This window comes from Aspergillus ruber, assembly GCF_000600275.1.
Source record: "Aspergillus ruber CBS 135680 unplaced genomic scaffold scaffold00061, whole genome shotgun sequence".
NCBI classification, from domain to species: domain Eukaryota; kingdom Fungi; phylum Ascomycota; class Eurotiomycetes; order Eurotiales; family Aspergillaceae; genus Aspergillus; species Aspergillus ruber.
Window position 1 is genome coordinate 10,387 of NW_024467357.1, and position 26,479 is coordinate 36,865.

The 26,479-nt window shown below is 48.8% G+C and overlaps 8 protein-coding genes across 8 annotated transcripts; 5 read left to right on the forward strand and 3 right to left on the reverse strand.

The window, feature by feature from the left end:
- The first annotated feature begins 4,267 nt into the window (after positions 1 to 4,267).
- Positions 4,268 to 6,976, forward strand: EURHEDRAFT_417763 (uncharacterized protein). Its single transcript, XM_040783272.1, is given in 8 exon segments — positions 4,268 to 4,308; positions 4,325 to 4,451; positions 4,677 to 4,974; positions 5,005 to 5,441; positions 5,502 to 5,821; positions 5,879 to 5,923; positions 5,974 to 6,323; positions 6,374 to 6,976. The coding sequence occupies 7 exon segments, from the start codon at positions 4,371 to 4,373 to the stop codon at positions 6,484 to 6,486; spliced, it is 1,644 nt and encodes a 547-aa protein (XP_040633807.1). The 5' UTR covers positions 4,268 to 4,308; positions 4,325 to 4,370; the 3' UTR covers positions 6,487 to 6,976.
- Positions 6,977 to 7,432: 456 nt separating this feature from the next.
- EURHEDRAFT_390598 (cytochrome P450) lies at positions 7,433 to 8,019 on the forward strand (the record flags this gene model as incomplete). The annotated part of the gene is made up of 2 exons (XM_040779839.1): positions 7,433 to 7,817; positions 7,872 to 8,019. The coding sequence occupies 2 exons, from the start codon at positions 7,433 to 7,435 to the stop codon at positions 7,946 to 7,948; spliced, it is 462 nt and encodes a 153-aa protein (XP_040633808.1). The 3' UTR covers positions 7,949 to 8,019.
- Positions 8,020 to 8,069: 50 nt separating this feature from the next.
- EURHEDRAFT_417766 (uncharacterized protein) lies at positions 8,070 to 9,128 on the reverse strand. The gene has a single exon (XM_040783273.1). It carries the CDS (start codon positions 9,103 to 9,105, stop codon positions 8,224 to 8,226), a length of 882 nt encoding a protein of 293 aa, XP_040633809.1. The 5' UTR covers positions 9,106 to 9,128; the 3' UTR covers positions 8,070 to 8,223.
- A 1,446-nt stretch (positions 9,129 to 10,574) lies between these two features.
- EURHEDRAFT_467935 (fungal specific transcription factor domain-containing protein) lies at positions 10,575 to 12,832 on the reverse strand (the record flags this gene model as incomplete). Its single annotated transcript, XM_040785222.1, has 4 exons — positions 10,575 to 11,133; positions 11,196 to 11,452; positions 11,544 to 11,981; positions 12,050 to 12,832. The coding sequence occupies 4 exons, from the start codon at positions 12,830 to 12,832 to the stop codon at positions 10,575 to 10,577; spliced, it is 2,037 nt and encodes a 678-aa protein (XP_040633810.1).
- Positions 12,833 to 12,898: 66 nt separating this feature from the next.
- EURHEDRAFT_333091 (Zn(II)2Cys6 transcription factor domain-containing protein) lies at positions 12,899 to 13,519 on the reverse strand. Its single transcript, XM_040778371.1, has 3 exons — positions 13,234 to 13,519; positions 13,141 to 13,164; positions 12,899 to 13,076 (listed from the first exon to the last, which is right to left on the reverse strand). Exons 1-3 carry the CDS (start codon positions 13,426 to 13,428, stop codon positions 12,957 to 12,959), a joined length of 339 nt encoding a protein of 112 aa, XP_040633811.1. The 5' UTR covers positions 13,429 to 13,519; the 3' UTR covers positions 12,899 to 12,956.
- Positions 13,520 to 13,956: 437 nt separating this feature from the next.
- EURHEDRAFT_489681 (ABC transporter ATP-binding protein) lies at positions 13,957 to 18,830 on the forward strand (the record flags this gene model as incomplete). The annotated part of the gene is made up of 10 exons (XM_040785623.1): positions 13,957 to 14,363; positions 14,433 to 15,089; positions 15,169 to 15,448; positions 15,509 to 15,669; positions 15,735 to 16,477; positions 16,570 to 16,739; positions 16,828 to 17,357; positions 17,425 to 17,540; positions 17,596 to 17,786; positions 17,848 to 18,830. The coding sequence occupies 10 exons, from the start codon at positions 13,957 to 13,959 to the stop codon at positions 18,532 to 18,534; spliced, it is 3,942 nt and encodes a 1,313-aa protein (XP_040633812.1). The 3' UTR covers positions 18,535 to 18,830.
- Positions 18,831 to 22,570: 3,740 nt separating this feature from the next.
- EURHEDRAFT_467927 (uncharacterized protein) lies at positions 22,571 to 24,259 on the forward strand (the record flags this gene model as incomplete). The annotated part of the gene is made up of 1 exon (XM_040785221.1): positions 22,571 to 24,259. One exon carries the CDS (start codon positions 22,571 to 22,573, stop codon positions 24,257 to 24,259), a length of 1,689 nt encoding a protein of 562 aa, XP_040633813.1.
- Positions 24,260 to 25,821: 1,562 nt separating this feature from the next.
- EURHEDRAFT_382263 (uncharacterized protein) lies at positions 25,822 to 26,456 on the forward strand (the record flags this gene model as incomplete). Its single annotated transcript, XM_040779513.1, has 1 exon — positions 25,822 to 26,456. A coding segment is annotated over one exon (635 nt), but the record flags the coding sequence as incomplete, so codon positions are not given.
- Positions 26,457 to 26,479: the final 23 nt, after the last annotated feature.

Here is a 26,479-nt window from a genome sequence, read left to right on the forward strand (position 1 = left end):
TGGCCCTTGGGGGAGCGCTTCTGGTTATTGGCAGCATCCACGATAGTGGTAATATCAGCACCAATGCCGATCATGTTGCCGGCAGCATCGAGACCGTTCAAGGCCTTGTCGCCGGAGGAGGAACCACCATGGCTAGAGCCGTGGCCCTTGGGGGTGCGCTTTTGGTTGACGGCTTCGGCGATAGTAGTGCCATCAGCAGCAATACCAATCAGGTTGCTAGCGACATCAAGTGCGTTCATGGCTTTGTCGCCCGAAAAGGAACCGCTATGGCTAGAGCTGTGGCCCTTGGGAGCGCGCTTTTGGTTATTGGCAGCCTCAGCAATAGTTGCAGCATCGGATCCTATGCCAGTGATGTCCGACAAAGCACCAGTCCAAGTCGAAACCTTTTCACTGGTAGAGCCGCCAGAGCTAGAGTGGTGGCCGCCGCGGGGGTCACGAGTCAACAAGTTGGGAGAGCGTCCAGCGATTGGCACACCAATGACAGAATTGGCAGAGAGGATGGTGGCAAGGGCCACAGTAGCAAGCTTGGAAGTATCAATATACATTTTGAATGATGATTGGTTGAAAGCTGAAAATGGTGTAAGACAAAGAGTTGTAGAAAGCAGGAAGGCTTTGGGATTGGAAGCTTTGTAGTGAAGATTGTTGTGATTGTTGTGATTGTTGTTAATGATGAACTTGATTCTGGAACAGATTTGAGCACTCCTTTATAGACCATTCCCTCTCATACATTGCTGTGAAGTTGTATACAAATATGACACATGGCCCCCAGGCTGACCAGGCGCACATCTTCATCGGGATGCTGTATAGCAAAGGTTGACCTTTGGGGTTCAGGGATTGTGACAATGCCTGCGCGCAGGATGAACACCAGGATCTGCCAAGGTCTCAAGTATTGGGCGAGCTTATTTTACTCTAATGAAGAGTCAATAAGTATGGGCATGTTATTGGAAAATGGTAATGGAGTGGGAACCAACCTGGGGGCCATTTCAATCCTCTGGGATGCATTCAAAGTTGGAGAAGCCACACTGCCAAGAGCCGCACTGTTTGAAATTCAGGCGTGCGATCTGAATAGTCTCTGGCCATTTGGGGGTGGCAGGACCCTGCTGAGGCTATGCTGCAGAAATGACAGTTGAAACAGTCCGCGCCTATTTTGGCCTGGATAAGGCAGTTTCCCTCATGTTTCAAGTCCTCTCAAGGTGCATTGTCGACACACGTGGAGAGCTTGCATTCTCTGAGGAATCTGCATCATTTGGCCCCGTTGTGAGTTGTATTATAGAGTAGACTCACGCGGTGATGGCAGAAACCATGTCCACTGCATTATTCTGCCGTATTTACTCTGTCATGCCCAATACAGCAATCGAGTACAACTGCTCCTTGTCCACCACGCATTTTTCTTCCTAAGGCTGATTATTAATTGTCAACCCCATGTCTGTATCCCATATGCTCTAATTCCGCGCACGTCCACTCTATGGCCAACTGAGTCAGGAACTGGGTGGCTTCGGACGTTCGGATCCTTCGGGCTACCAAGCCACGCCGCAACTAGCGGCTTTATGAGTGGTGGTTAATTTTATGAACAGCTAAATGAAGTTATGCAGCTAACACTAGATGCAGCGGCAATGCGCTCGACCCTGATTTGCAACACGATGAATACGGCAAGGCTATTTCCAATTTAGCACGGCTTCGATTATATCGCTCACAATTTTGGGGCCATTAAGTGGGATTCGCTTGCTATACTACATCGAGACTGGCTCAGTACTGCAGTGAAATGCCACTGAAATGGCTCTACCCGCCCAGAATGACGATTTCGATCCAATTTAGGAACACGAATATACTTGGCCAGCTTTACCCTTGTGCTTGGATTTCATAGAGTGATGACAGGCAAAATCCAAATGGTCTAATAATTCCTGACGTTTAAAGTAATGATTATTATTAGAAGGCGTCACTGCGTGTCTACACCTTTTTGCTGTTCTTTTTCCCTTCTAATGAGGTTGAATTCCCAGAGTAACGTGTTCAACGCACGAGCGGCGAATTCTTCATTCCCATACAAACTGACACCTTTTTAACCAGTGATATCTCGACCAGTTTATATATGAGGCTCATATTTGAGAAGTCCGTTCTTTATGTAATTATATGTATATAACGTAATCGGACAGCGAGCTGGCGGCGGTCCGCCACCATTACCAAAACGCGCTCGCGTATTCGATTAAGTCAACAAATTGAAGCTTTTTAATGCCATACAAATGCAGTACATTATATTATTCTAGGTGGTCAATTTTTCTGGACATCTCAACCGATTATGGCCTTCTTTATTGCAATTGCTGCAGCGTGGTGGCCGGCGTGTAGAGGTTGAAGTTGAAACAGCTGCATGATTTGCTGTTGTTCTCTCTCTTTCTTGAGTTTTATCTTGACCTTCTTGACCAGTCAAACTGCCTCCTTCTTGGATAAAGCGTCGTGGGGTCTTCTTCTTATCCCTTTTACGCTTATCTGCTGTACGAAGCTGGCAGATTTCTTGTTGAAGCAGAACAGCATTTTGCATTGCAACCTCTGCACCTTTTATAGCCTTTTCAAGCATTCCCTCTGCAACAAATGATGATAATCCTTGATCTTGAAGTGCTTGGAATTCCTTCTTCTGGTGATCCAGCTGGTATAGATTTGCTGGCGTTTGACCAAGATAATGAGAGGAAGAATCGGAGTGCAAAGAAGATAGAGGTGTTGGTGTTTTTAGCTGAATTCGAAGCTTTGAAAGGACCCTTTCTGGCTGCAAAGGAATCAGACCTGTTGATCTAAAGCCACTGAGGATATTTGCTTCAGAAAAAGCTCGCTTGTGTATGTGCTCATAGTGCCATAAGAAGTCTCTTTTATCAATTGTTTCATATCCATTTTGAATAACTTCACGGATCTGCTGGCCATAGTACTGCTTTAATGGCCCAAAACAGCTCACATCAAGTGGTTGAAGCTTATCTGAGGAATGTGGAGGCATATATAAAGGAATGATTTTCTTTGATGTACAGAACTGGTCAAATTCAAGAGTTGCATGGCTTGAATAGCCATCAAGAATTAGGAGATGGTATTGACCAGCAGTCTGTGAGGCATTATGCTTTTCAAAGACTTCTTGAAGCCATTCAAAGCCAAGATCATGGTTCGTCCAACCATTCTCACACATACTAATCCGATAGTCATTGGGAATAGCTTCATACCATGGTGCTTGGTGCATCTTTCCAGCAAAGATAATCTGGGGTGGTAGAACAGTACCAGCAGCATTAATAGTGACTATATATGACGACTCATATATGACGGCTCAACACTGCAGCAATGAATTATACATCGCAAATGCTGCTACTCAGCCATGTCGGCAACAACCTCTATAAAACCCCTTCATTACCTAGATAGATTTCCTCTTCTCTTTTCTTCTCCAGATTCGATATTCTCGTCGATGGCTACAATAGTCTAGATAGGAATTCAGTTCGTTATTATCTACTATTCCGAGCTCGTGACAGGTGGTTAAAAGTTGCAATATAGCCATGTCAGAGGCACTTTTGAAGCAGGAACTTTCCAATACACAAACCACCAAGAATCGCTACAGGCGAAAGCGAGGCAGAATTTACCTTCAGAATGGTGGCATCCTTACTGGAGAGGAAGGGCAGAAGCGTGGGCAAGAGGAGGCTCGATTATACACATTTCCGACAGTATCTGTCGGAAATGTGGCTTAGTCAGGGTTGAAAGTACGTATCAAGCGTATATGGTTGAGGTCTCTGATTCTTGCAAAAGTGTGCTATCTAGGATCCTATATACGACCGTAAATACCTTATAGAGTATACTAAGCGATTGTGCGGTTTCAAAAGCAGTAATAGCAGAGTAAATACGCTGCTTTGCGCCATATGATATCAGCAAGGCATCAATCAGGCATCAGTTGGTATTGTTCGGTAAGGAACCTCTATATTCCGACAGTATCCAACGGGTCACGTGACTTACCGCCCTCGCTTTCTGCCAGGTAGTTATATAGTTAGTTTAGCCCTCGCCGAAGATATCACAGGCCCCGTACTCTGTACTATTATGCCATGGGCTTCCAGTAAATACAAATAGTAGACTGTTATCTGTCACTATTCACAACACTCCACGTTCCAGAACCAAAGCTCTCAGAATTTGGCATCCCCAACCCATTCTTTCCATCTCATCCCATCCAGGAACACACAACCACCATCGTATTCCCGATTGGCCACCAACCAATCAACCATCCATTACACACCAAAAAGGTACTAACGTGACATCACTCTCACATGTCACTCTTTCCGCAATGGCCTTCCACTAGGACGTTCCTGTCTCGTTCTATTCTGCGATTATATGACGCTTTTCTACCCGGAAACTCATACATCATGGCTACCTGGCTAAGGTGGCTTTTAGGCGCGTCAAACACAGCGAAGGAAGATGATCAAAGGAATGTGATTAAAATGTCGGTCCATGCCGCGTGACGATTCAAGAAGGGCGTTTTCACTGCTTTTGCAAAGCAGGCGTCCATTTACATCCATCCACATCCATTGACTTGAGCGAGCTGTGCTCAACGTGCGACCATTCCTTGGTAGAGCATGAAGATGTCCCAGGTACATTGTGTTTCATTCATTATAGCACACGTGCTCATCCGTTCTCTTCTTTTGGATCACTCGTTTGATTTGGCCCATAAGCTTTCCACACTCGAACCAAAACTGACCGGCCCCTCTTCGTCTGTTCCTGCTATACAACTTGCAGATACGGGGCTCTCCAATAACATATTCCCGCGAACGAGGTCTATCGAGACGCTCGCCCATCTAATTGATGAGCATGCCGTGATCCATGTTCGCGGAACGCCGGCATCGGGTAAGAGCACAATGGCAAAGCTTCTTTTCCGGCATTATTCACGACATGATTTGACTCAGCAACAGCCAAAAATTGTCTTTGTTGCCGACTGGAAAGACTGGGTGGAAAACAATATGGACACTGTTGGTTTTCTGGTTTGACAGTGTTACCAACTAGGGCACAAGATTCAGAGAGCAGAATTTTTGAATGAGGCGAATGACGACCTCATTTTCATCTTAGACGAAGCGCATGTAACTTATTCTGATTCCTTTTTTTGGTATTCAGTAATCAAAGAGCACCTCGCCGCCACCAAAGGCCCGCGGTTCTGCCTATTTACATCATATGGCAGTCCAAGTACCGGCTCTCCTGATTATCCGAAAACAACCACCCCACCGATTCTGAAAAGGGAGCAAAGAATCTCGTTAATAGCCCCCCACGATCACGTTGGGCATGATCTCTGTTTATTCTACAAACAAGAGGAATCTAAAGACGCCGTAAAAAAATGGGCTGACACCACCGACCACACAATCGGTGAAGATGTCGCGAGCTACATTTTCGAACAGACAAATGGACATCCTGGAGTTGCCGGAGCGATGCTCCGATATGTGGCGTTAGTATTTTTGCAATGTTCTCAAATTCCGGTATAATTACCGTGCTAATATTATGTCTAATAGTTTTACCGAGATCATCTCAAGCGGTATGGCGTTTCGCACATAACATACCAGCATGTTGGCGACGCGTTAGAAAACAACTACGAGTTGTTCAAGTTCCTTAATTATGATGTCGCGGAAAAGAGCCTTCCATCAAAAGCGAGACTGCAAGGTATTGACCCTCTAATTGTCGGTGTGCTGTTGCGCATCTTGACCCATGGGAGCCTCGAATTCATTAGGAATAATGATGCGTTGGAAAAGTGTTTCAGACTGGGCTTCATCCATGTCGACGAGCCCGAAGAAGGTTATATGATCTGTGTTTTGCCTTCTTTTCTGCATGCCCGGTAAGTTGCTGTCTCCTAGCCACATCCTTTGAACCACTTCGAGGCTTATAAATGCAGTTTTGTTGAATATACATATGGCCTGTCTATGATGAAACCTTCCCGGTCACTAGATATCCCAATATTGAGGCCTTAGCATTGAAAGTGTTGCAGAGGTTCTCGAGGACGATGCTTTGCATGGCGGAACGGGGCCAGCGATATGGCCCTTCTGGGAAGCCACGCCCTGTTGAGGCGGCCTATCAGGATGAATTATACAGAAGTTTTGCTGAAGAAGTCGGCCCAGGTGTAGGTATTGTTTCTGAAAGGTCGTGCGTCGGTCAGGGGCGCATTGATTTCCACATGATCACCCCTGGCTGGGGATTCGAACTTCTACGTGACAGCGACTGGCTTTTGGAACATTGCAAAAGATTCGAACCACAGGGAACATATCACCAGTCCATCCGACAAGGCCTACTCACTGATTGGCTGATATTGGACTGTAGGCACTCAATCCCTCGCAAACTTTGTAAGGACCTTTACTTTCTCTAGTGGGGTTTTCATGACTAACGTCCAAAGATTCGGTGCCCAAACTATGGCGGATAATTTTTTCCCAGGATTATTCCCGCGCTCGAATCCTAAATGGCGACAATGAAGAAATTCATCCCGAGTTTTTCTTAATCAACCATTGATGGAACGCAGAATCCCTCTTTCTCTCCCTTTGATTGCTTCTGCCTTTCGTGCGATGCTGATGACTCTTATGACCTTTTGATGACCTCTTGATGACTACATGACTTTCTTCTGTCAGGATTGTTCCCCACTTTGTATATCTTTGTATGGGCTAGGCTAGGCTGTTTGATTTGTGTATATCTCTTGCTTGCTTCTACCGTTATGGAGCAAGGTAAGTAAGATTATTTTATGCAGAGGAGACACTAACTAGATCATTCCGGTTATTTATAATGAAAGAGGCAACACTGATAAAGAGTTCTATGCTTTGCTTGTACTGGTTTTGAAGCAAATGATAGTTTGGAGGTAGTCTAGCAAGTCCCAAGGCAGCATAGACATGATAATGCGGCTTAATCTTCTTTAAATATGTAAGAGTGGCCAACATCTGAGCAAGATCTGAGGAATCCTGTTTTCTAAACCTTTCTCGAGCGTCCCTCACAGCAAAGATGTTGGAACCCCAAACATCTACATCAGATGGCACTGCTTGTTTGAAAGCTAATGTAATTCGCTCCAGGTATGCGGCCCAAAAGATTGGCCATGGCATACTACATTTCCCACGAAACAGTCACTTCTGCTGCCGCTGCAACTTCCTGGATAATCCACGCTCTGCCAAATAAGAGTTGGAGAAAATTCCATCAATTTCTCTCCAAATCGTGTCCTCATCAAACTCGAAGGTTGTATCATCATCGGAAGAGAGATAGCGTGCGAGGCGATATGAGAGATGCTAATGGGAGGAAGGATGGAAGCAGGGAAGGACACGGTCGGCAGGATGGGACTTATAACTGGGGAAAACATGATGGCCGAAGGGGGGAGCCAAAAAGGCTCCTCTCTGCAGCGACCGCAGCGAGAGTCTAGATGATGTTGAACAAAATAGTAACTAATGAGTATGGTAGTGAAACCACCGCAACTACAATGGCCAATGTGCTGCTCTACTTGGCAAAACATTTCGCCGTCTCAACAAATCCCCAATCTCTATTAGACGAGGCTATGCCTAGTGGATCAACAGAGTGGGACTACAACAAGATCAAAACAATCTCCTTTATCGATGAAATTATCCACGAAACACTCTATTTACGAACCGCAGTCATGACAGGCGGATATCGCATCACACCCGCACAAGGGACCCAAGTCGACGGAGTGCATTTTCCCGGTGACATGAGTGCATTTGTTCCGGTTCAAGCAATCCAAACGGATGAGAGATACTATAAGCAGTCCAGGGAATTTATTCCTAAGCGGTGGGGAGAGAGGAAGCAGGAATTACAAGTTGAAGATGCTCCTTTTATGTCTTTTTCGCTGGGTGGGTAAAACAACATAATTGAGCGAATTCATACTGACTCGATATGTTTTGCAGGCCCGTATAACTGTCTTGGAAAGAATCTGGCTCTGTTTAGTCTTCGAATCTCGGTTTCGATTCTGACTCAAATATAATATCACATTTGCACCAGATAAGACTGGCGAAAATTCTGAAAAGCGGGCTCTTGATACATTTACGACCACGCCTCCACCATTGAAGATGATGTTCGAATGATTGATACATGTCTTGTATGAACTGAATGTAATGGTTTAGCATGCGTATGGCAGTGCAAATATGTAGGAATATTAAATCAATATATAAATATGTCCGAATTGATACAAGAATATACAGTAAATCCATAATCATTTCATCATTATTGATCTAGTCTATATCATATCATCAATACCAATCAAGGCGTATGGTCCAATTCATACACAAAATGTCGTTCACTCGCTTCAAGCTCAGCTGGATGGGAGGCTGGCGCCGGAGAAGGCAGTTCAGCTCTCCATTCCTCTGTCTGACTTTGATTCGTATCCAATTCCGGCGAATCTGGGTAACTCGGTACATTGTTTGATTTTTCGTTTTCGCTGTTCCCTTTCCTTCGTCGTATTAGACACAAGTAAACCCCTGCTGCGATTACCGCACACCCCACCACGGCGCCTATAACAGGGCCTGCAATCCATGCTTTGGAGCTATGCTGCCCCGAGACTGTCGAGTTATTGGCAGTACCTGCAGTAGCAGTACTTGTCATAGAAGCCGTAGAAGCAGGTGCTAATTTCTCAACGCCAGCTGTAACAGTGAGAAGATCATACGTGATCTGCGCAGCACTCAACTCCACAGTCGCAGAGGTACTTGACAACGACGTAGTAGATATATTCGAATGCCAATAATCATCATATATTAAACAACTCGCACTTTGCGTGGACCCAGTCACCACACAATTCTGCGACTGCCCGGCAATGGAATAAACCGAGTCTGACCGTGTCGTTGAACTCATACTCCAGGCAAACGTCGACGGACCGCTGGTTATTGTAATAGGCAGAACGTATGATGAAAAAGAACAATTTTGTAGTAAACTCTGGATACAGTTTATGGCGATAGTGGTTTGGTTACTGGATGCGTCGACGTTGACAATGCTGCCGCCCATGTTGTTAAAGACCTGGGCGTTGAGGGTGTTGTTTTCTTCGAAGATAGAGAGAATGGTTGTGCTTGGTGCCGGGGTTATGGTTTGGGCGACCGTTGTGGTTGCTAGTAGGGCCGTGATGGCCGTGAAAATGGTAGTGCCCACCATTTGGACGCTGAAAAAGATGGACAGAGCAAAAAAAAAAAAAAAAAAAAAAAAAAAAAAAAAAAAAAATTAAAATTAAAATAACTGGGGTGAATTCTGGTGCTTGGCTGGAATTACACCAGTTTATGTACGTATAGTAGTGCCAGGCTAAATCTGTGAGTTGGTTGGTTTCTGTTGTTGATTGGACAGATAAAAGCCTAGCTAAAGTTGATGTATCCCTGCTAGTCTTGCGATAGTGCCTGTTCACACATATTAACTGAGGGGCTAGATAAAAAAGTAGAACCCAGATGATGAGTTAAAAAACAAAAGGAAATTCCATTCACTTCAATTCATTTCAAGATGATCCTTGTGCAACCAAATATTATGTTATAAATGAAGATTCCAATAACTATACCAGTAGTAAATTTAAGGTTTTTAAGAGTAAAGATTATGAACAATGTCAAACTTAAAACCCGAAGTATAAAAATAATATTCAGTGTATAAACTTCCTCAACGTCTATGTTCTGCACAGAATTGATTTAATGAGGTACTGTTTATGTGACTACCAACTGACAGGTAGTCTTTGCATTTGACTTTGTATATATGGAGACAGTGAAAGGGATGCTTCAACAGCATGAATAACCAGAGATTATAAGAGGGGTGGCATTTCATACATGGCACTTTGATCTCGCCTATCACCACTGATCTGTTTTGATCCAAATCTATCTTTATCTCTTGTGGCAGGTTTTCTTTGCTTGATATCGTTGGACTCCTTGTGAAATCTTTGGCCATGGAACTGGAAGGACTACAGTAGGCAAAAATAGCCTGCGTGCTCCCAGTCTTGTGTTGTGAAACAGAGGAATGGTGGCCAGGGCTGAATAGACCAGCACAGAACTGTCACGGCGCTCTACTAGAATAATGGAACATCCCAACTCATGAGTTCTACCTAGGTAGTTATCGACGAGAATAATCAACATGAGGAAAGAAGAGAGGAGGTAACGCCGTATTTATCAACAAAGTGTCACAGGCAGCGCCTGTAGAATAAATGATATGCTAGTCGGAGGAATGATCGGAGTGGTTACTTGACTACTACCCGCATAACGTACTTTTGTATATAAAAGGCTGTCCGATGGAACATCCGTTCTTCTCTCCTTCAACGAAACCTCTTGTATGATAGCTAGTTATTAGCGCTGCGGGCTTAGCCCCTAACACAAAGCAATAAAGCAAACAACTGCACCTCACGTGATACCCAGCCAACGTGACCAGGCCGTCACAGAACAGCCTAGGCAGACAAAAGTCCATCTCCAATAGGGCGTCTATCCAGCTAGCCTGTCTGGATCAGATGCTTCGTAGTGCACTTCTAAGAGTCCCCCCAATCTATAAGACCATTCAAACAGTTGCACTGCACCAGGAATCAGCCATTCCACCTATTGAACTACTCCTTGATTGAAGACGGCGTGGAACGGCAATCAGAGTTCATAAACCGCTTTGTTCTATGCATCCTCAAGCATCCTCATGATGGACTGATTCTTGTTGAACCAGTCCCAAAGTTGAGCTCCTGAAAGATCCATCTCCATGTCCACATCCCCAAATGCCGTGTTCTGCGGTGCCGTAGGCCCGACCAGCCCATCCACAAGCCCCATCCTGTCCCCGTTAGCATCGCCATGCGACGGCATGTTACCAGGAGCATCTGCAGTATCCGTCATTTCCGGGTCTCCCACAATTCCTTCAGAGTCCAATGTACCGAGCCCGAGCCCGTTCGAGGTCATGCCGGCGAACGTATCGGCATACTGCTGCCAATCCATCGACCACGACATCCCCTCTTGCCCATCGTCCGCACGGGACTTGACCTCGACGTACTTGGCCGCGACGTCGTACAACGCCTTGAAGAGGCGACGTTGCTTGGTGCATGTGCTATGTGCGCGGGAGTTCGATGTAGATTCAAGCGTCTCGACAAAATCTCTCATGTGCTCGAGGTCTGAGACCTCGGATGTCTCGATGATGTGGCAGAACACGATAATGAAGGGGATAAACGGAGACTGGGTGATGGTCCTGTGTTTACACGTCAGATTGATCTAGTCGAGGACGGAACGGTAGAACCATCGATAGCGAACCAGTTGATGTATGCTTCAAGAAACACCGTCTTCCCTCGCGCTTTGGTAATCACGGCGACGCAGCGGTCGTGTTCTTGGAGCGTATCTCTAGCAGCATCGATACATTCTTGACAAAATGCGGACATCGATGGCTTCTCTGGGGCGATGCTCCGGTAGATGAGCGTAAGCATGGAAAGGCCAATGACTCGGTCAGAACGTCTTGCTATTTCATGGTAATCCAGTCCCAGCACTTGCCCTTTGCTCGCCTCATAATGGTCCTGTGACCAGTCAGCCGTCAGCGTTGTCTCGAGTGGGTGACTGGGACGAAAAAATATCATGATCCTGGGTAGGTAGCCGGGACAAACTCACGTGGGTGTCTTGCGTATGCTGCATGGTAGTTTTCAACTCGGCTACAAGAGCCCGGGCACGAGACTTCCGGATGTGCAGCGGTTGCATGAGGGCTCCTGGACTGTAGATGTCGTCGTATATGCGGCCCTGTATACTCGCCATGTTGACCCAACCGGGGGCCAGTTCAGCCAAAAAAGAACCGCTAGGACGCTCCATACCAAGACGAGTCAGGGTGATGTCCTGATCTCGGAAGGTCGATGAACGACCTAGGCGTAGCGATAGCATCTTCTCAGTCATGTATATGGTCCAGAACAAGTTCATCTTCTGGGCCTTTTCTTCTGGTCGCTCTATGCTAATAGGCACGTTATGTTGCAAGCCAAGAGCTTGTATCATATGCGAGGCCGAAGTGATGAAATTCCACGCGGCAGACGGCTTGCTCTTCTGAAGGCAATACAGCGACTAGTAGGTACAGTCAGTCGGAACGGGACCTTTCGATTGGTTCTCGCAAAGACAAGCAAACAGCTTACCGCCATGCCCATTGCATATGCAAAGTCTATATTTGTTGGCTGATGAAAGCGAAGGTTGGCAAGGACAGTCTCGAGGTTCGCCCCGCATATGAAAGCCTGCGCGTCATAGTCTTGCTTTGCTTCTTCGTCGGTGACGGCTTTGGAGCATTCGCAGAACAGCCAGTAAAGACCGCAATGAACGACGATCAAGTCAGCTTCGGTAGCTGGACCAGGCGATGCGATTTTGATAAAGTAGTCGGTGAACTGGGCGGGCCTAATAAAGTCCCCTAACCATAGCATGGCCACCTGCGGGCATTCCCTGGCCATACGCAAGCACATGAACACCTTGTCGATGGGCGGCAAAGGAAGGTTGCGGGTCGTCGAGCCGGGTGAGATCGCCTTGGCATGAGGATACAGTTTATCGAGCGTATCAGACTGTTGTTTCCCGGAGTGAACGGCAGCCCTGAGGCCGTCGAGGACGGCTTCCATCTCATGCGCGACCTCGGCATCGGTCGTGTTGTTAATGGCATTCTGCAGAAATCGACTAGCGAAGACGGCGTGAGCGAAAAGTGACGATTCGCCCTCGTACTCCACTTTGGAAGAGTTGTAGTGCACTTCACGGACGCCCTCGCCGGTGGAATTATACGGCAGGGTCCCTTGGTTTGGCGTAGAACCGAGTGAGGAAGAAGATGGTGTTAGTCCGAACGAGGACGTGCAGCGCTCCTCGTTGATGTTGATGGGATCTGCAAAGTTGAGGGTTTTAGAGGTTCTACTCTTGTTCGGCCCATGACTCAACTGGCTCATCCTCTGGCTGAGCTCGTCGATTTTCCTCGATATTGAATCCAATTTGGAATCACTTGATAAATATCAGCATGATATTCCGCCTCACTAGGGTTTGGTAGGCGGTCAGTTATCTTGTAGTTACTTACTATGCGCTTGAGACCATGACCCTCTGCCGCCTTTCTCTAGGCTTCGGGCCGGTTGCGTATGAGCATTGTGTCCCAGCTTTGACACAGTGAGAACACGGGCTCACCCGATCGCATCTCACCTGGACGAGAAATCAGACGCTGATATCCATGTAGGTTCCCGAGGGATGGATGTCTTGTCTTCACCTTGCGCTGGCGGCATCGATGACACTATTTTCGAAGAAGCTGATCAGCCACATGATATGATCTCATATAAGGTAGGTACAACAGTAAACTCACTGCTAACTTCTCGGTCGTAGCAGGATTCTGTTCTTCGTCTTCCTCGGCCCGCGAGAACGAGACATCCGGTTCTTCTTCCATCGAAAGTGAGTGAGCGGGTGGTAGAACCCGCCGAGGTGCTGCCGCACGTCGTGTTTTGGTCGACGTCAATTGGTTCTCCTCGTCCTCCGAAGGCCTCACGAGCGAGCGAGGCATGCAAGGCCAGGAACTTGTGTTAGTATAGACAGAGGCATCGGAGCCTAGATAGAAGGTTGGGTTCCGAAGAGGTGGCGGCGTTATTACGGGCTTTAGAAGGTCTCGGAGCCCCAGCGCACGCGGCCTCCGAGTCACTTCGTCACGGGCGCCGTAGCGTCGGCGAGGCTTGGCGCTGGGCTCGGAGCTTCGGGGGCTCGGAGGCTCCGCCCTCCGCATCGACACCCTCTGATGTACTGATGTACCCTAATAGAAGGCCAACATCATGATACCCAGGTTGTTGGGACCGGACGTGGTAGCATCCAAGCTTCTGAACATTATAAAGCAAAGGTGAAACGCGGGTTCTGTCAAGGCAAAGATTTGGAGACGTCTTCCATTGAACCCTAAAGTGCTTCCTCTTTTTTCTCATTTTCTATATATTCCATTCCCCTTTCCTAATCGCCTTCTTTCATCAGATTGTGCAAGATCGACGTCTTGTGTCATTCGTCCACTCCTTTCTTCCTTTCTACACCCCAACACGCGGCAAACAAGATGGCGGCTCCTTTGGACCGTCGAGAGGCCGAGAAAGCTGCCGGAGTAGCCAACGATGCTCAAATCCCTATCGGACCCGAGAAAGAAAATGAAGAGTCCGCCGAGAAGAAGAAAGGCACGAATGGTTTCCTGGTAAGTCTAGCCGGAGAGGTAATGGCTGCATTCTCATCTGTAAGAGTAATGGCTGACGAGCTGGGATTATCTATCCTGCAGAGAATTTTCACCTTCGGCGATACTAAACTCTACGTCCTGGAATGCATTGCTTTCGTAGCTGCTGTCGCGTCTGGCGTTGCTCTCGCTATGGTAAACCTGGTCATGGGACAGTTCTTGACGCTGCTTAGCAACTTCAACTTCTCTGACGCGAACTCGATGCCTGGCAATTTCATGTCTGCCGTGCAAACGTCGGCGTAAGCGCATTATCCCCCTTTGCTTTGTTCTTAGACGATGAAAATGGTTGTATGCTAATGCGACCAAAGTCTCTACTTTGTTTGCATAGGTGTCGCCCGTCTTGTGGCTACCTACGTCTACGCCTCTCTCTTTACCTATGTCGCGTACTACTTGACCCGCAACATCCGACGAAGTTATCTACGGGCTGCCTTCAGCCAAGAAATTACCTACTATGACCGGGACGCCTCCGGCTCCATATCTCAGCAGGCGACCACGAACGGCAAGCTCATCCAATCCGGCATCGCAGAGAAACTCGGCATCGTCGTCCAAGCCATTTCTACCTTCGTAGCGGCATTCGTGATCGCGTTCGTCACACAATGGAAGCTGACTTTAATCCTCATCTTCATGGTGCCAACTCTGCTCATTGTGCTCGGCACGGCCGGCGGCATCGATGCCATGATTGAAACCAAGATCTTGCAGATCTACGCCCAAGCCGGTAGCTATGCCGAGAACGTCCTCGGAGGGATCCGGACCCTTCAGGCCTTCAGTCTTCAACCGAGGGTGATGGCCAAGTACGACTCTTACCTCCAGGATGCGTACACCCAGGGAATGAAAAAGAATAAGCTTTACGGCATCGTGTTCGGAGGGCAGTATTTCGTCGTCTACGCCGGCATGGGCCTGGCCTTCTGGCAGGGCATCGCCATGCTCGACCGCGGCGAGATCTCCGACCTGGGAACTGTTTTTGTGTCAGTATTCATCCTCTCGAGAGTCAGCAGCTAGACTGCCATTTCATTATAGAGACCCTGAGACTAACTAAGACGCCAGTGTTCTCTTCTCCGTCATCATGGCTGCGAGTACAGTCATGCAAGTAGCACCGCATATGGTCACCTTCAGCCGCGCGGCTACCGCAGCTTCGGAGCTGTTCGTTCTCATCGATAGGCAATCCGAGATCAATCCCTTCGACGAATCGGGAGACAAACCTGACGAAACTGCCGGCTTCATCGGCCTGCACGGTATTAACTTCAGCTATCCTACGCGTCCAGATGTCAAAGTCTTAGAGGACTTTACCTTAAATATTCCTGCAGGCAAGGTCACGGCATTGGTGGTGAGTAGTTTCCGATCGTATCTGTCATAGAAGCCTCTAGTTAAGCGGGAGAAAAAAAAGGGACCGTCCGGCTCAGGAAAAAGCACGATCATCGGCCTGCTCGAACGGTGGTATAATCCTCGTGCAGGCAGCATCTCCTTGGATGGCAAGGAAATCAGTCAGCTTAACCTCAGGTGGCTGCGGACCAACCTCCGTCTAGTTCAACAGGCAAGACACCCAAAGTGCGTACCGCAGACTCGCAAGACACTCCCTAACTAGTCCAGGAGCCGGTGCTCTTCAACGGCAGCGTGTTCGAGAACATCGCCAACGGTCTCGTTGGCACCCAATGGGAGGCAGTATCGCAAAAAGACCAAATGCAGCGCGTCCAAGAGGCCGCGAAGCTCGCCTTCGCGCACGACTTCATCCAGAGCCTGCCGCAAGGATACTACACTCGCATCGGTGAGAGAGGCGGCCTGCTCTCGGGTGGACAGAAGCAGCGGATCGCAATCGCCCGCAGCGTCATTTCGGAGCCCAAAGTCCTACTCCTCGACGAAGCAACCAGCGCGCTCGACCCGCATGCCGAGGGAATCGTCCAGAAGGCCCTCGACAGCGCCTCCGAGAACCGGACGACAATCATTATAGCGCACAAGCTCGCGACCATCCGCAACGCGGATAACATTGTGGTCATGTCTAAGGGCAAGATCATGGAACAGGGGCGTCACGAAGAGCTGGTGTCCAGGGACGGCATTTACGCTACTCTCGTCAAGGCCCAGGACCTTGCGCCGGCTAACATTGAGGAGAACCATGGCTCAGGAAGCACAAGCATGTCTGATGAGGTTTCGGAAAAGGGAAACTATCATGTCGATTGCGTTCAGTCTCTTGCCAAGATCCGGACGGCTGAGGCGCAACAATTAGCGGCATTAAAGGACCGGGAAGACCACGACTTGTACGAGAAAACAGGCATTATCTGCAGTATTTGGAAGCTTCTGAGAGGGACGCCCGATATCTGGCTTTGGTTTGCGGTTACAACAGCCATGTGCGTCGGAGGAGGTGAGTGGTCTCGAATGAGAAAGACTCCCCAGCCCCAGCCTTGGAGAGTATGGCACTGCTGTTACACTTGCTCACCACAATGTCACTCGTAGCCGCCATCAACCCTGGGCAAGCCCTCTTGCTAGGAAATATCATGAGCATCTTTACTTCTCCAAACATTGTCGCTCGCGGCAACTTCATCTCGTTAATGTTCTTCATCATGTCGCTCGGCATTCTCGTCATGTACTTCGTCATGGGCTGGTCGACCAATACTATCGCACAGGTGAGAGCTTCCATTTCTTTGGCACTGGAAGGAAAATCTCGTTCTCAGTCTTGCATCACGATACTGACCCGAGCGTACCGCGCCTTAGGGTCTCAGCAGGAAGATGCGACGGGAAATCTTGGAGTCCTTCCTCCGGCAGGACCTCCGTTTCTTCGACCGGCCCGAGAACACGGTGGGCGCGCTCATCAGCCGGCTCGATTCCTACCCGCAGGCCATCCTGGAGTTGATGGGGTTCACTGTCGCCATCATCCTCATGTCCGTGATCAGCATCATCGCGTCGTGCATCCTCGCGATCGTTGTGTCCTGGAAGCTCGGGCTGGTCGGCGTCTTCGTCGGCCTGCCGACCATGATGCTAGGTGGCTACGCGCGCGTCAGGCTCGAGACCAAGATGGACGACGAATTAGGCCAGAGGCTGTCGGCGAGCGCTTCGGTAGCTTCGGAGACGGTCATGGCGATACGCACCGTCTCTTCGCTCGCCATCGAGAGCACCGTGCTCAGGAAGTACGTCGACGAGCTCGACCTCGCGATCTCTCAGACAAGCGGGCCCATGTTCCACATGATGACCTGGTTCTCTCTCACGCAGTCCGCTGAGTACTTCGTGCTGGCCTTGGGGTTCTGGTGAGTCCTCGCTTCCTGGTTTTGCGAAGTCATGTGAAGCAACTCGGCTGATTGATTGTGCGAATAGGTGGGGATCGAAGCTGATAAATGACGGGGAAATCAGCTTCTATCAGTTCATCGTGTCGTTTATGGGTGTTTACTTCTCCGGCCAAGCCACTGCGTTGGCTTTCAGTTTCACCAGCAGTGAGTCCAGGAGAGGCTCCTAGCGCACTGGGATCGAGCTACTGACAGTTTTCAGGCTTCACCAAGGCGAATCAAGCCGCCAACTATTACTTCTGGCTCGACGGGCTTGACGGAACCATCCGTGAGACTGACAACAACCGCAAAGAGGGACCCGAGCACGGGTGCTGCTCCTACGACTTCCAAGACGTGCAGTTCTCGTACCCCCTGGCGCCGGACAACCGTGTTCTCAAGGGCGTGTCTCTATCGGTAAGTACCTACGAGACAGGTTCGGGATTGAACCATGTTCACCGACACTAATCCTTTTTAGATTCAACGAGGTGACTTTGTGGCCTTCGTGGGCGCCTCAGGCTGCGGAAAGAGCACCATGATATCACTCCTCGAGCGCTTCTACGACCCGACAAGCGGTGCCATTACTATCGACTCGTCTGTGCCCCTGTCGTCCATTAACCCGCTTCTGTACCGCAAGCAAGTGGCCCTAGTGCAGCAAGAACCGGCGCTCTTCCCGGGAACAATTCGCGAGAACATCTCACAGGGCGTGCCGGACCTCGGTATGACGAAGGTGGCGCCGGACGAGGCGCTAGAGGAGGCGTGCCGGGCAGCCAACGTGTGGGACTTCGTGTCATCGTTGCCCGGGGGCCTCGACACGCCGTGCGGGACGAGCGGCAGCCAGCTTTCAGGGGGACAGCGGCAGCGTGTCGCCATTGCCCGGGCGCTGGTACGCAAGCCCAATGTCATCCTACTTGACGAGGCGACGAGCGCGTTGGACACCGAGTCGGAAAAGCTCGTCCAGTGTGCGCTGTCGGAGGCGGCGTCGTCCGGGGACCGGATAACCATCGCGGTGGCGCACCGCCTCTCGACAGTCCGCGACGCTAACTGCATATTCGTATTCGACGCAGGCAATATTGTGGAGGCCGGGACGCACGGCGAGCTGGTTGCGAAGGGGGGCATGTATGCTAAGATGTGCGAAACCCAGAAGCTGGACGGCGCTGCATGATTTCTTCCTCGGGAGTGTCGGACATTGTTGTGGGAGTTTGCCAACCGAGACTCTGGAGGCCTACCGAGCATGTCGTGGCTTGCGTAAGAGATGCGAGGACAAGGTACCGGGTATTATCACACTACGCCACGTGATGTCACCAGCTGGGGTCCTCCCCATTTTACTTGACGTCTACGAGGGAAGCTAGGATCATGGCTCTCTGTAATACAGCCAGGGGATAATGTGAAGAGAGCCTTTCTTTATAAGTAGTATAGTAGCTAGTTATAGAGTAATAAGCCGAATCGGCGAAGAATTCGGGACCGGATCGGATCCAATTGGGTTGAATATTGAGTTAACAATCCCGAAAATAAGTAAGAACCTTTTTAGGGTGGAAGAATTGTTTAATCTATGCATAATCATAAGGCAATCTCTTGCGGAACCGACATGATTCTAAGCGAGTGAGGTGAGACGGCGAGACCGGCTGGGATTGATGATTCATCTGCTGGTCCTGTCATGTGTAGCGAATCAACCATGTCAAGAGCTGTGAGTGGCTCTTTTCAGTCCAAAAAAGGTATCATTTACTGACATGTCAAAAGCTCCAAGAACCAGGCCTCCGCGTATACTGATGGGCAGTCATAATTGGCCCAGGCAGAAGAGTCGACCATATGGGCGTTCAAATCACCAAAGCCATGGACCTTCGGGTCACCAGCGTAAATACAGGCGAGGAAAAGGAGAAAGTCTGCCTCCATCCTGGCTGTGAAGCATTCATCGACGAAACCAAGGTCCATGATCTACTCAAAATCGTTCACAACACGGCAGATAGGAAGGGAGCACATGTGGGTGATAGTAGTTGCATTATCTGCTGCTGCATACTGAGTTGCACTTTGCATGGTTCCTGTGGGTGGGATTGTGGTCTGTGTGGACATGTCTGCATCTGGAACAGTGGTTGCTGGAAATGATCCTATGTCTTCGATTCTGAATGACCCCGAGGTGACTGGGTCTCTGACAGGGTCACAGAGGGATATGACTGATGCTCTGCCAATGGCTGTGTGGAAGTTGTTGAATTCAATATGAACTTTTGTATGCTGCAAATCAGTTGTGATAGGGGAGGGTTCTAGCGCGATTCATACCGATTTCAACACATAGTTTGTCGATATCAGTCACCGAGGGGGTGCTGAGCCGTTGAGCCCGTTGAGCCGTCACGGTTCTGTTCCTTTTCTTCCCCTGTTATTTCATCCCATTTGTTTACTCCATTTCCCTTTTGCTCTTCTTCCAAAACCAAAAGCTCAATTTGCTGCTGGACGGCCGTGAAAACCCAAGCAGCCCTCCGCGCGAGGGGCTACCTGTACTTAGATGATAGATGATAGTTTAACTAGACGACAGGCAGTTCCGATATACTCGTCATATGTCCCGTACTGGGACCATGGAGTTGCTATTTCTGAGTTTCCAAGGATGCGTGGAAAGCCCCGAACCTCGACGAAAAATAGAAAGATACATACATACTAGTGGTATGTTGATTAAAATTCAAAGAACCGCTTGTTGTGCATTATGCCAGACAAGTCCATTGATCAATTGACATAAACCGGTATCCATTGGTATTATCATTTAATCAAATTTATTGTCTATACCGAGCATTAAAGCTACGACAGACTGTTCAGCATTACCCCGAGGCCTGCGGCCTCTTGTCCCTGTGGGTTCCTGAGGCAAACCACCTTCTACCATCTTCTGATCCTTTTCCTCGCCCCAAACCGCCTGCATGCGAAGGTATGTTAACGCATGGCTCACTTATTATTGCCTCAACAAACTAACATGCTAGCATGATTGTTCACTTGCAACTTGCTTCCTAGCCACTCTGTCCAATGAGCGGGGTCACACATGTACATGTTGTAGCATTACCACTGCCCATGCAGTACCGCCATTCCAACACACAAGTGCTACAGACTTCGTAGCTGTTGCAACCTGAAGAATTGTGTCAGTCAGATTGAATCACTCCAGCACATGAATATAAACCAACGGAAGAGAGGGGGACCCCGGGTTAATGAGAGATGTGCTCGAAAAGGGAACGAGGGGTGTAATTACCATTATAATTCACGCTTGGCTTCTTTTCGCAAACATCATCAGGTGTTTTCCAATCCGCAGGGTCGGTAACCTCCAGGATAACGGGGTCGCAAGCCGTCAGTTCCAACATTTTCACGGGATCCGCAGGGCTATTCGGGGCCACCAAGCACTTCGCGTCCCAGAACAGAGTGACCTTGGAGAATGGCGAGTTGGACTCTTCGACCTGGGCGAAAGACAATTCTTTGGCGCTATATTCATAAGGGGTGAGCCCGATTACATCGTCGTAACCGGAGGTCCAATACTGCTTGGTGCCTGAGGGATGCACATTATAAATTAGTATAGCGTCCATTCTCGAGTCTCTTTATAGTCAAATGAGTCGGGTCCTTGTCCTTGGTCGTGTACAGAATGCCATTTCTATGGGTTACCGGAAGGGCCGTGTCTCCGGAAGTGGCATTTGGAGGGACGTGCATTGTGGCATTGAAGACATCCAGGCAGGCGCGATCGTCCAAGGTGGACACTGGGGCCTTGCTTCCGGTGCCCAATGAATGCTATTGTCGGCGTTGGCTGCGAGGCCGGGTTGCAGAAGGATAAGGGCTGTGAGACCACGAACGAGCTGTTGAATAGACACCATGGTGGGAATTGAATAGCAGAAAAATCAGTACTTTGTAACCTGCGCAAGGATTTTCGGTTGATTCTGGAATATTTATATGTGCCTGATTTGCTTTCAGCTGAACTGACGATCTACCCGCTGGCTAAAAGACGCTTGGTGTGAAGAGAAAAATGGGACCCAGTGAACTATGACCGGTTTCTTGCCACCGCCATCTTGGTATGTTGTGGTTGCCTGTCTTACAAGTAGGGATGCTAGGCAATCTTCACCCAGAGCTATTTAAACAGGCATTCAAACAAACATAGAACGTTTAAGCAATGCAAAACTAATCAATCGAACAGTCAAACAGAATGGACAATAGTCTCTCCACACTGCTTAATAGCAATGTCTCCCACCTTACCCACTGTCGCCCAGATCCACTCCTTTTGATACATAAGCTCCCATACTGGTTCTCCCCGGCCACTTTCCGCTCTAGCTATCCTAGTACCAATATTGTAGCAATGGCCGTGGAAGTAGGCTATAGGTCACCTCACCCTGACTAGTAATAGTAGTAGTAGTAGTAGTAGTAGTAGTAGTAGTAGTAGTAGTAGTAGTAGTAGTAGTATTGTGTGTGTGTGTTCGTGTTTCTATTTTACATCAGAGTAGACCTCGCCCAAACCCTCATAGGGTCAGGTTCAATGCCTGTGACCCTCACCCGATCCTCAAACCTCGCTGAACCTTGTCTAGGTGACCCTCGCAGACCCTCTGTCACAGTGCTAGCCTGCGATCTATGCACGTGACCCACAGGAGATATCTCTCACTGCTGAAGCCGATCCTATCGCAGCTCGAAGAGCTGCGTCTTGTCTATGAACCTGTAGATAGCCTAATCTGTATGCATAAAAATTATAATCCATCCTAATATAGTACTGTTTTTCTTGCTTGATCACCCGCGGGTGAGGGCGAGGTCTACGTCAGAGGCTCGGGTCTTTCCACGCATCCTTGGAACCCAGAAGCAGAAAAACCCTGGTCCCTGGTTCCGGTGCCGATTCTCCAGATAACAGTACGATGCTTATGACCGCCGAGAACTATAGCGACAGTATCGCGCAGTAGAGAATGTACGTGGTATTGAGTCTTCTGTAGAGTGCTTGCTGGAACTAACTGAGAGCTTCATCGCCGTACGATAAAACCTCCCCGGAGCCCACTAGATTGGCTCGATATTAATCCGATCTTCATCACCTATGCGGAGACCTCCCTTGTCGCCTTTTGTTGACCAGCGGGGTTGCTATCGATATAGACCAGCTGAACTTGTGTGGTTGCACAGTAGTAAGGTATATAAACGCCCGTCCTTCACCATTGTTTACTGTGATACTGGAGCCCATTGAATACCCGTACTGTCTTATTCTACGTTTCACCATGCGTTTCTGTCTTCTTCAATCCAAATACACGGATGAGAACATCCTCAAAGACCACGATGACTATCCCGATCCCTCTCGCTTCATCAAAGATCACACCTATGAACACCGTATGATTGACAAATCCGATGCCAAAGCCCAGATTGACGCGGCCGTAGCGGAGGATTTCGACTTCTACATCAGCTTCATGTGGGGAACGCCCGAGGATGATGTCGCCGGAGCAGATGCAGTCGAGTATCTCGAATCTCTCAATGTCCCTTTCGTCGGCATACCCAGTCGCATGTTGCTCAAGTCAAAGACGGATCTTTATGAGGCTGCTCGGGCTCATGGGCATCCTCCTGTTCCGGGGAATGATGCGAATTCCTTCCCGGTGATTGTCAAGGCCGCTCGAAATTGTGCAAGCATGTTCCTCACCTCTAAGTCCATCTGTTTTATGCCCGAGGAGAGAGATGCGGAAATTGCTGCTATTGATACTCAGCTACAACCGGGTCGTGAACGCAGCCGCGCCAGGAATAGCCCGCTGTCTGCGACCCCTCCTTCGATTGACAATCTGCCTAGTGATATTATTGTCCAGCAGTTTGTTCAGGGAGTCGACTATTCGATCGTCATAATTGAGTTCGGAGATACTCCTATCGCACTCAACCCGACGATTTACAACTATCCTCCCACGGACTCGAGCAACCCTAACCGCTTCCTCACCTTCGATATTAAATTCTCCCCTCAACTGTCCGAGCATCTCATCAACCGAAATGACGACCCCGTCCTCTTTGACAAATTACAAAAATTGGCTGTCGAGGCATACACGGTCAATGGGAGCATTGGTGGATCCTGGGGGAATGTCGACATTCGAATCCAACCGAATGGTGAGCCCGTTGTGATCGAGGTCAACCCTATGCCGGCCATATTCCTTCCTCCCAACATTCAATTCGAGGATCCCGTCATCTCCGAGAGTCTCCCCGGCGGTCATCGCGCCTTATTACATATCCTTCTGGCTTCGTATTTCATGCAAAAGAACGACGAGAAGGATCGGGCGCGAGGCATCGCTGCCGAATACGACCAGATCGCTGCTAAATATGATTCGGCTTATTTACTAAAAAGCACGGTGAAAAAGGTCTTTTCCAGCCTTGTCTCCCGGTTGGATTTCAGCGGTAGTCTCCTTGATCTCGCTTGTGGAACGGGTATCGTTGGTCGATTGATTCGGGAGCATCATGAACACAGCGCAGTGGATGGAACCGGGAATGGCGTACGTAGCCACCATGTCGGCGTCGACATTTCACCCGAAATGGCACGTGCCTGTGAACAAGCCGGCTACGATGAATGCCTCGTCGGACCGATGCAAGAAGTCCTCCCCAGAATCTCGGGGCAATTTGACCATATCGTCTGCTACCAGGCCATCCACTTCGTCAACATGTTTGAACTCTCCCTTGTTCTCTCTCGATGTTTCCAATTGGCTTTGAAGTCGGTCACCATTGGCGTTGACGAAATTCCCGATGAGTTAAATACGCGGGTTCGCGAGTTGAAGCCTCCCGCATCTTTCTTGATTAGCACCAACCATATCCGCGAAATTCACGACTTTGGGATTCCCCGTGGGTGGAAGTTAGCTCTCGAGGAGCGCCACTTTGGATGGACGTCACCTAGCGTGGGCCTGGATGTGTATACCACGGTGTTCCACTATGAGCGTGTCGATTAGTACATAGTAGTGGCGGTAGAGACGACAATGTCTTTATAGTAAAGGTGGATTGAAAATCAGTAGGACTTATGCATATCGAGCTTAGGCAGCAACCGGCCTACAGCAATCAGAGCTAGACAACAAGACCTGTGTCCAGGTAACTGCATCAGTCCGCATTATAGTAGCGCATAGCCGAATGCATGTCATTTTAAATTGCGGGAAGCTGTCTCCGTGCAGCTTGGCCAACCCACCAAGTATCTTTCAGCGGCGCAGATACTGCAAAGAAGGGTGCGAGTATAACCAACACGCGGGTTCATCTCCTTGTCGCTAATGTTCATTATATGTCTGGACCCTTTTTACCCGTGAGGTCCTCTACATCCAGTTAACGAAGTTCATATAAATTGCTGGATCTTCTAATAATAGATACTCCACGTAGTCTTAGTTCGAATAAGTACAATATCTGTAGGCCGTTAGTTAATACTAAGAAGCCTTTAACACACAGCATGATGTGGATGGGGTAACTAGCCTTCGCCAGTACCATTTAATAACTGCAGGTCCTTCAAGGGTCTTAGGCTTGTAGTTTGGTGGAAGCCATTCCGGGCCATATAAGCCTCGTACGGTTATCCGGACAATCGACATCGTTGCCCCGAAAATTGCCAGTTTCATGGGACATACGACGGGCAGATCAGAACTGCCTGTAAGTGCAGGGCTTTTAAGCCGGTATCCACCGGTAGCCCAGCAGACGCACTATGTATGTACTCTGGGCGTGTTTATTTCCTGGATCTCTGACTGACGGCTCATTGGATCCTTCTCAAGTATCGTCTCCATAAATGTATCCAGCGGCACCGGAATGGATGATGATCTACCACGATTCAATCATCTGGACTCAGTGGAATAGGGAGGGAGAGAAATTATATCAAGGCGGTACTCAATTTTCGGATGAATACCGCTTCACAGATCTATGGACCGACGGAGATTCAAAACTATGTACAGCAAACTGCCACCAGTTCTCACAATTGGCAATAGATTACATAAGTTGCATTACATTACGGAGTAGTCATTCGGATGATCGAGACAAACCAGGCCGAGTATCTAGCGATACAAAGGTCACGGGCAGTGGGTTCCTCATTAAACAATCAGCCGTATTCGAGTGATCAATTACTTCCTGCTCGATTCAAATTATCTGATCTACATCAGACATGGCTTTGGTTTTATAGTACCGCTGAAGAGAATCGTTCCCCGGTTTTGCGTGATGGCAGAATATGAATCCTGAGCCATGGAGGCTGTACAATAATGAGAAAACTAAGAAGTCTATGATTTCCTTCTTCATGGAGGTACAAAAAAAAAACGACATAACTGTGAAATGTCTATCCTCAGCTAAATAACCAACTTCCTCTGACACAAGCGAGAACAGCCTATCCCTCCCAACCTTCGGCTTTGACTTCTCCCTAATCCAAATCAAATCCTATCCATACAGGCGAAGAGAATGTGCCAATCAAAAGCAAAAATCAGCACCCACGAAAAACACGTAATTTTCACGCGTTAATCAACCGATAGGGGCCCTCTGGCACCTATAAACCACCATGGAGGCACAGAGACCCCGTGGTGGTGGTATATCGCACGCGTTGCCCCCCGGAGTGGGCAACGTGGCCTCCCAGCTCACGGGAACGCCAGACATGCCAGGCACCCCAACACCAACCCACCGGCGATCCAGGAATGCGATACAGCCCATGCTCAGTGATAGCAGTGTGGAGGTTATGAGCATAGATGAAAATGAAGACCAGGAGCGCTGGCAACCTGGGGGTTCCAGCAGGACCCCCAGCCGGGCCAGCGAGGCTAGAAGTGGAATCAGACAACGAAGGGTTCTACAAAAGTCATTTATTGGTAGGCCAAAGCATCAGGCTTCCCTACTAGACGCAAGCAAGCACGCCCAGGTGTTAGTGGGGGCCCTAGAAGCAGCCCAAACACAGCAACAGGAAGTGTACCAGGTGGTCCTAGAACAAGTGCAAGCACACATGGCAGAGGAGCTATCCAACTGGAAAGCAGAACAACAACTCCATGAAGGAATCTATCTTGAGCGAATCACGAATCTGGAACTGGAAGTCAGCAAGCTTCGTACAGAGCTCATGGAGGCTCAACACTCAATTCAGCGAATTGGACCAGTGAAGCAAGATACGCCAACAACCAATGCCCAATTGAGTCAAATGAACCAGCATGAGTACAACATCATCTCCAAGACAA

Coding starts and splice junctions, on each gene's coding strand:
- EURHEDRAFT_417763 (XM_040783272.1), top strand. CDS start 4,371: ATGGCTACCTGGCTAAGGTGGCTTTTAGGCGCGTCAAACACAGCGAAG. Junction 4,975..5,004: donor AAACAATATGGACACTGTTG/GTTTTCTGGTTT, acceptor GTTACCAACTAG/GGCACAAGATTCAGAGAGCA. Junction 5,822..5,878: donor CCTTCTTTTCTGCATGCCCG/GTAAGTTGCTGT, acceptor TTATAAATGCAG/TTTTGTTGAATATACATATG.
- EURHEDRAFT_417766 (XM_040783273.1), bottom strand. CDS start 9,105: ATGGTGGGCACTACCATTTTCACGGCCATCACGGCCCTACTAGCAACC.
- EURHEDRAFT_333091 (XM_040778371.1), bottom strand. CDS start 13,428: ATGCCTCGCTCGCTCGTGAGGCCTTCGGAGGACGAGGAGAACCAATTG. Junction 13,165..13,233: donor CTACGACCGAGAAGTTAGCA/GTGAGTTTACTG, acceptor CTTCGAAAATAG/TGTCATCGATGCCGCCAGCG. Junction 13,077..13,140: donor ATCGATGCCGCCAGCGCAAG/GTGAAGACAAGA, acceptor TTTCTCGTCCAG/GTGAGATGCGATCGGGTGAG.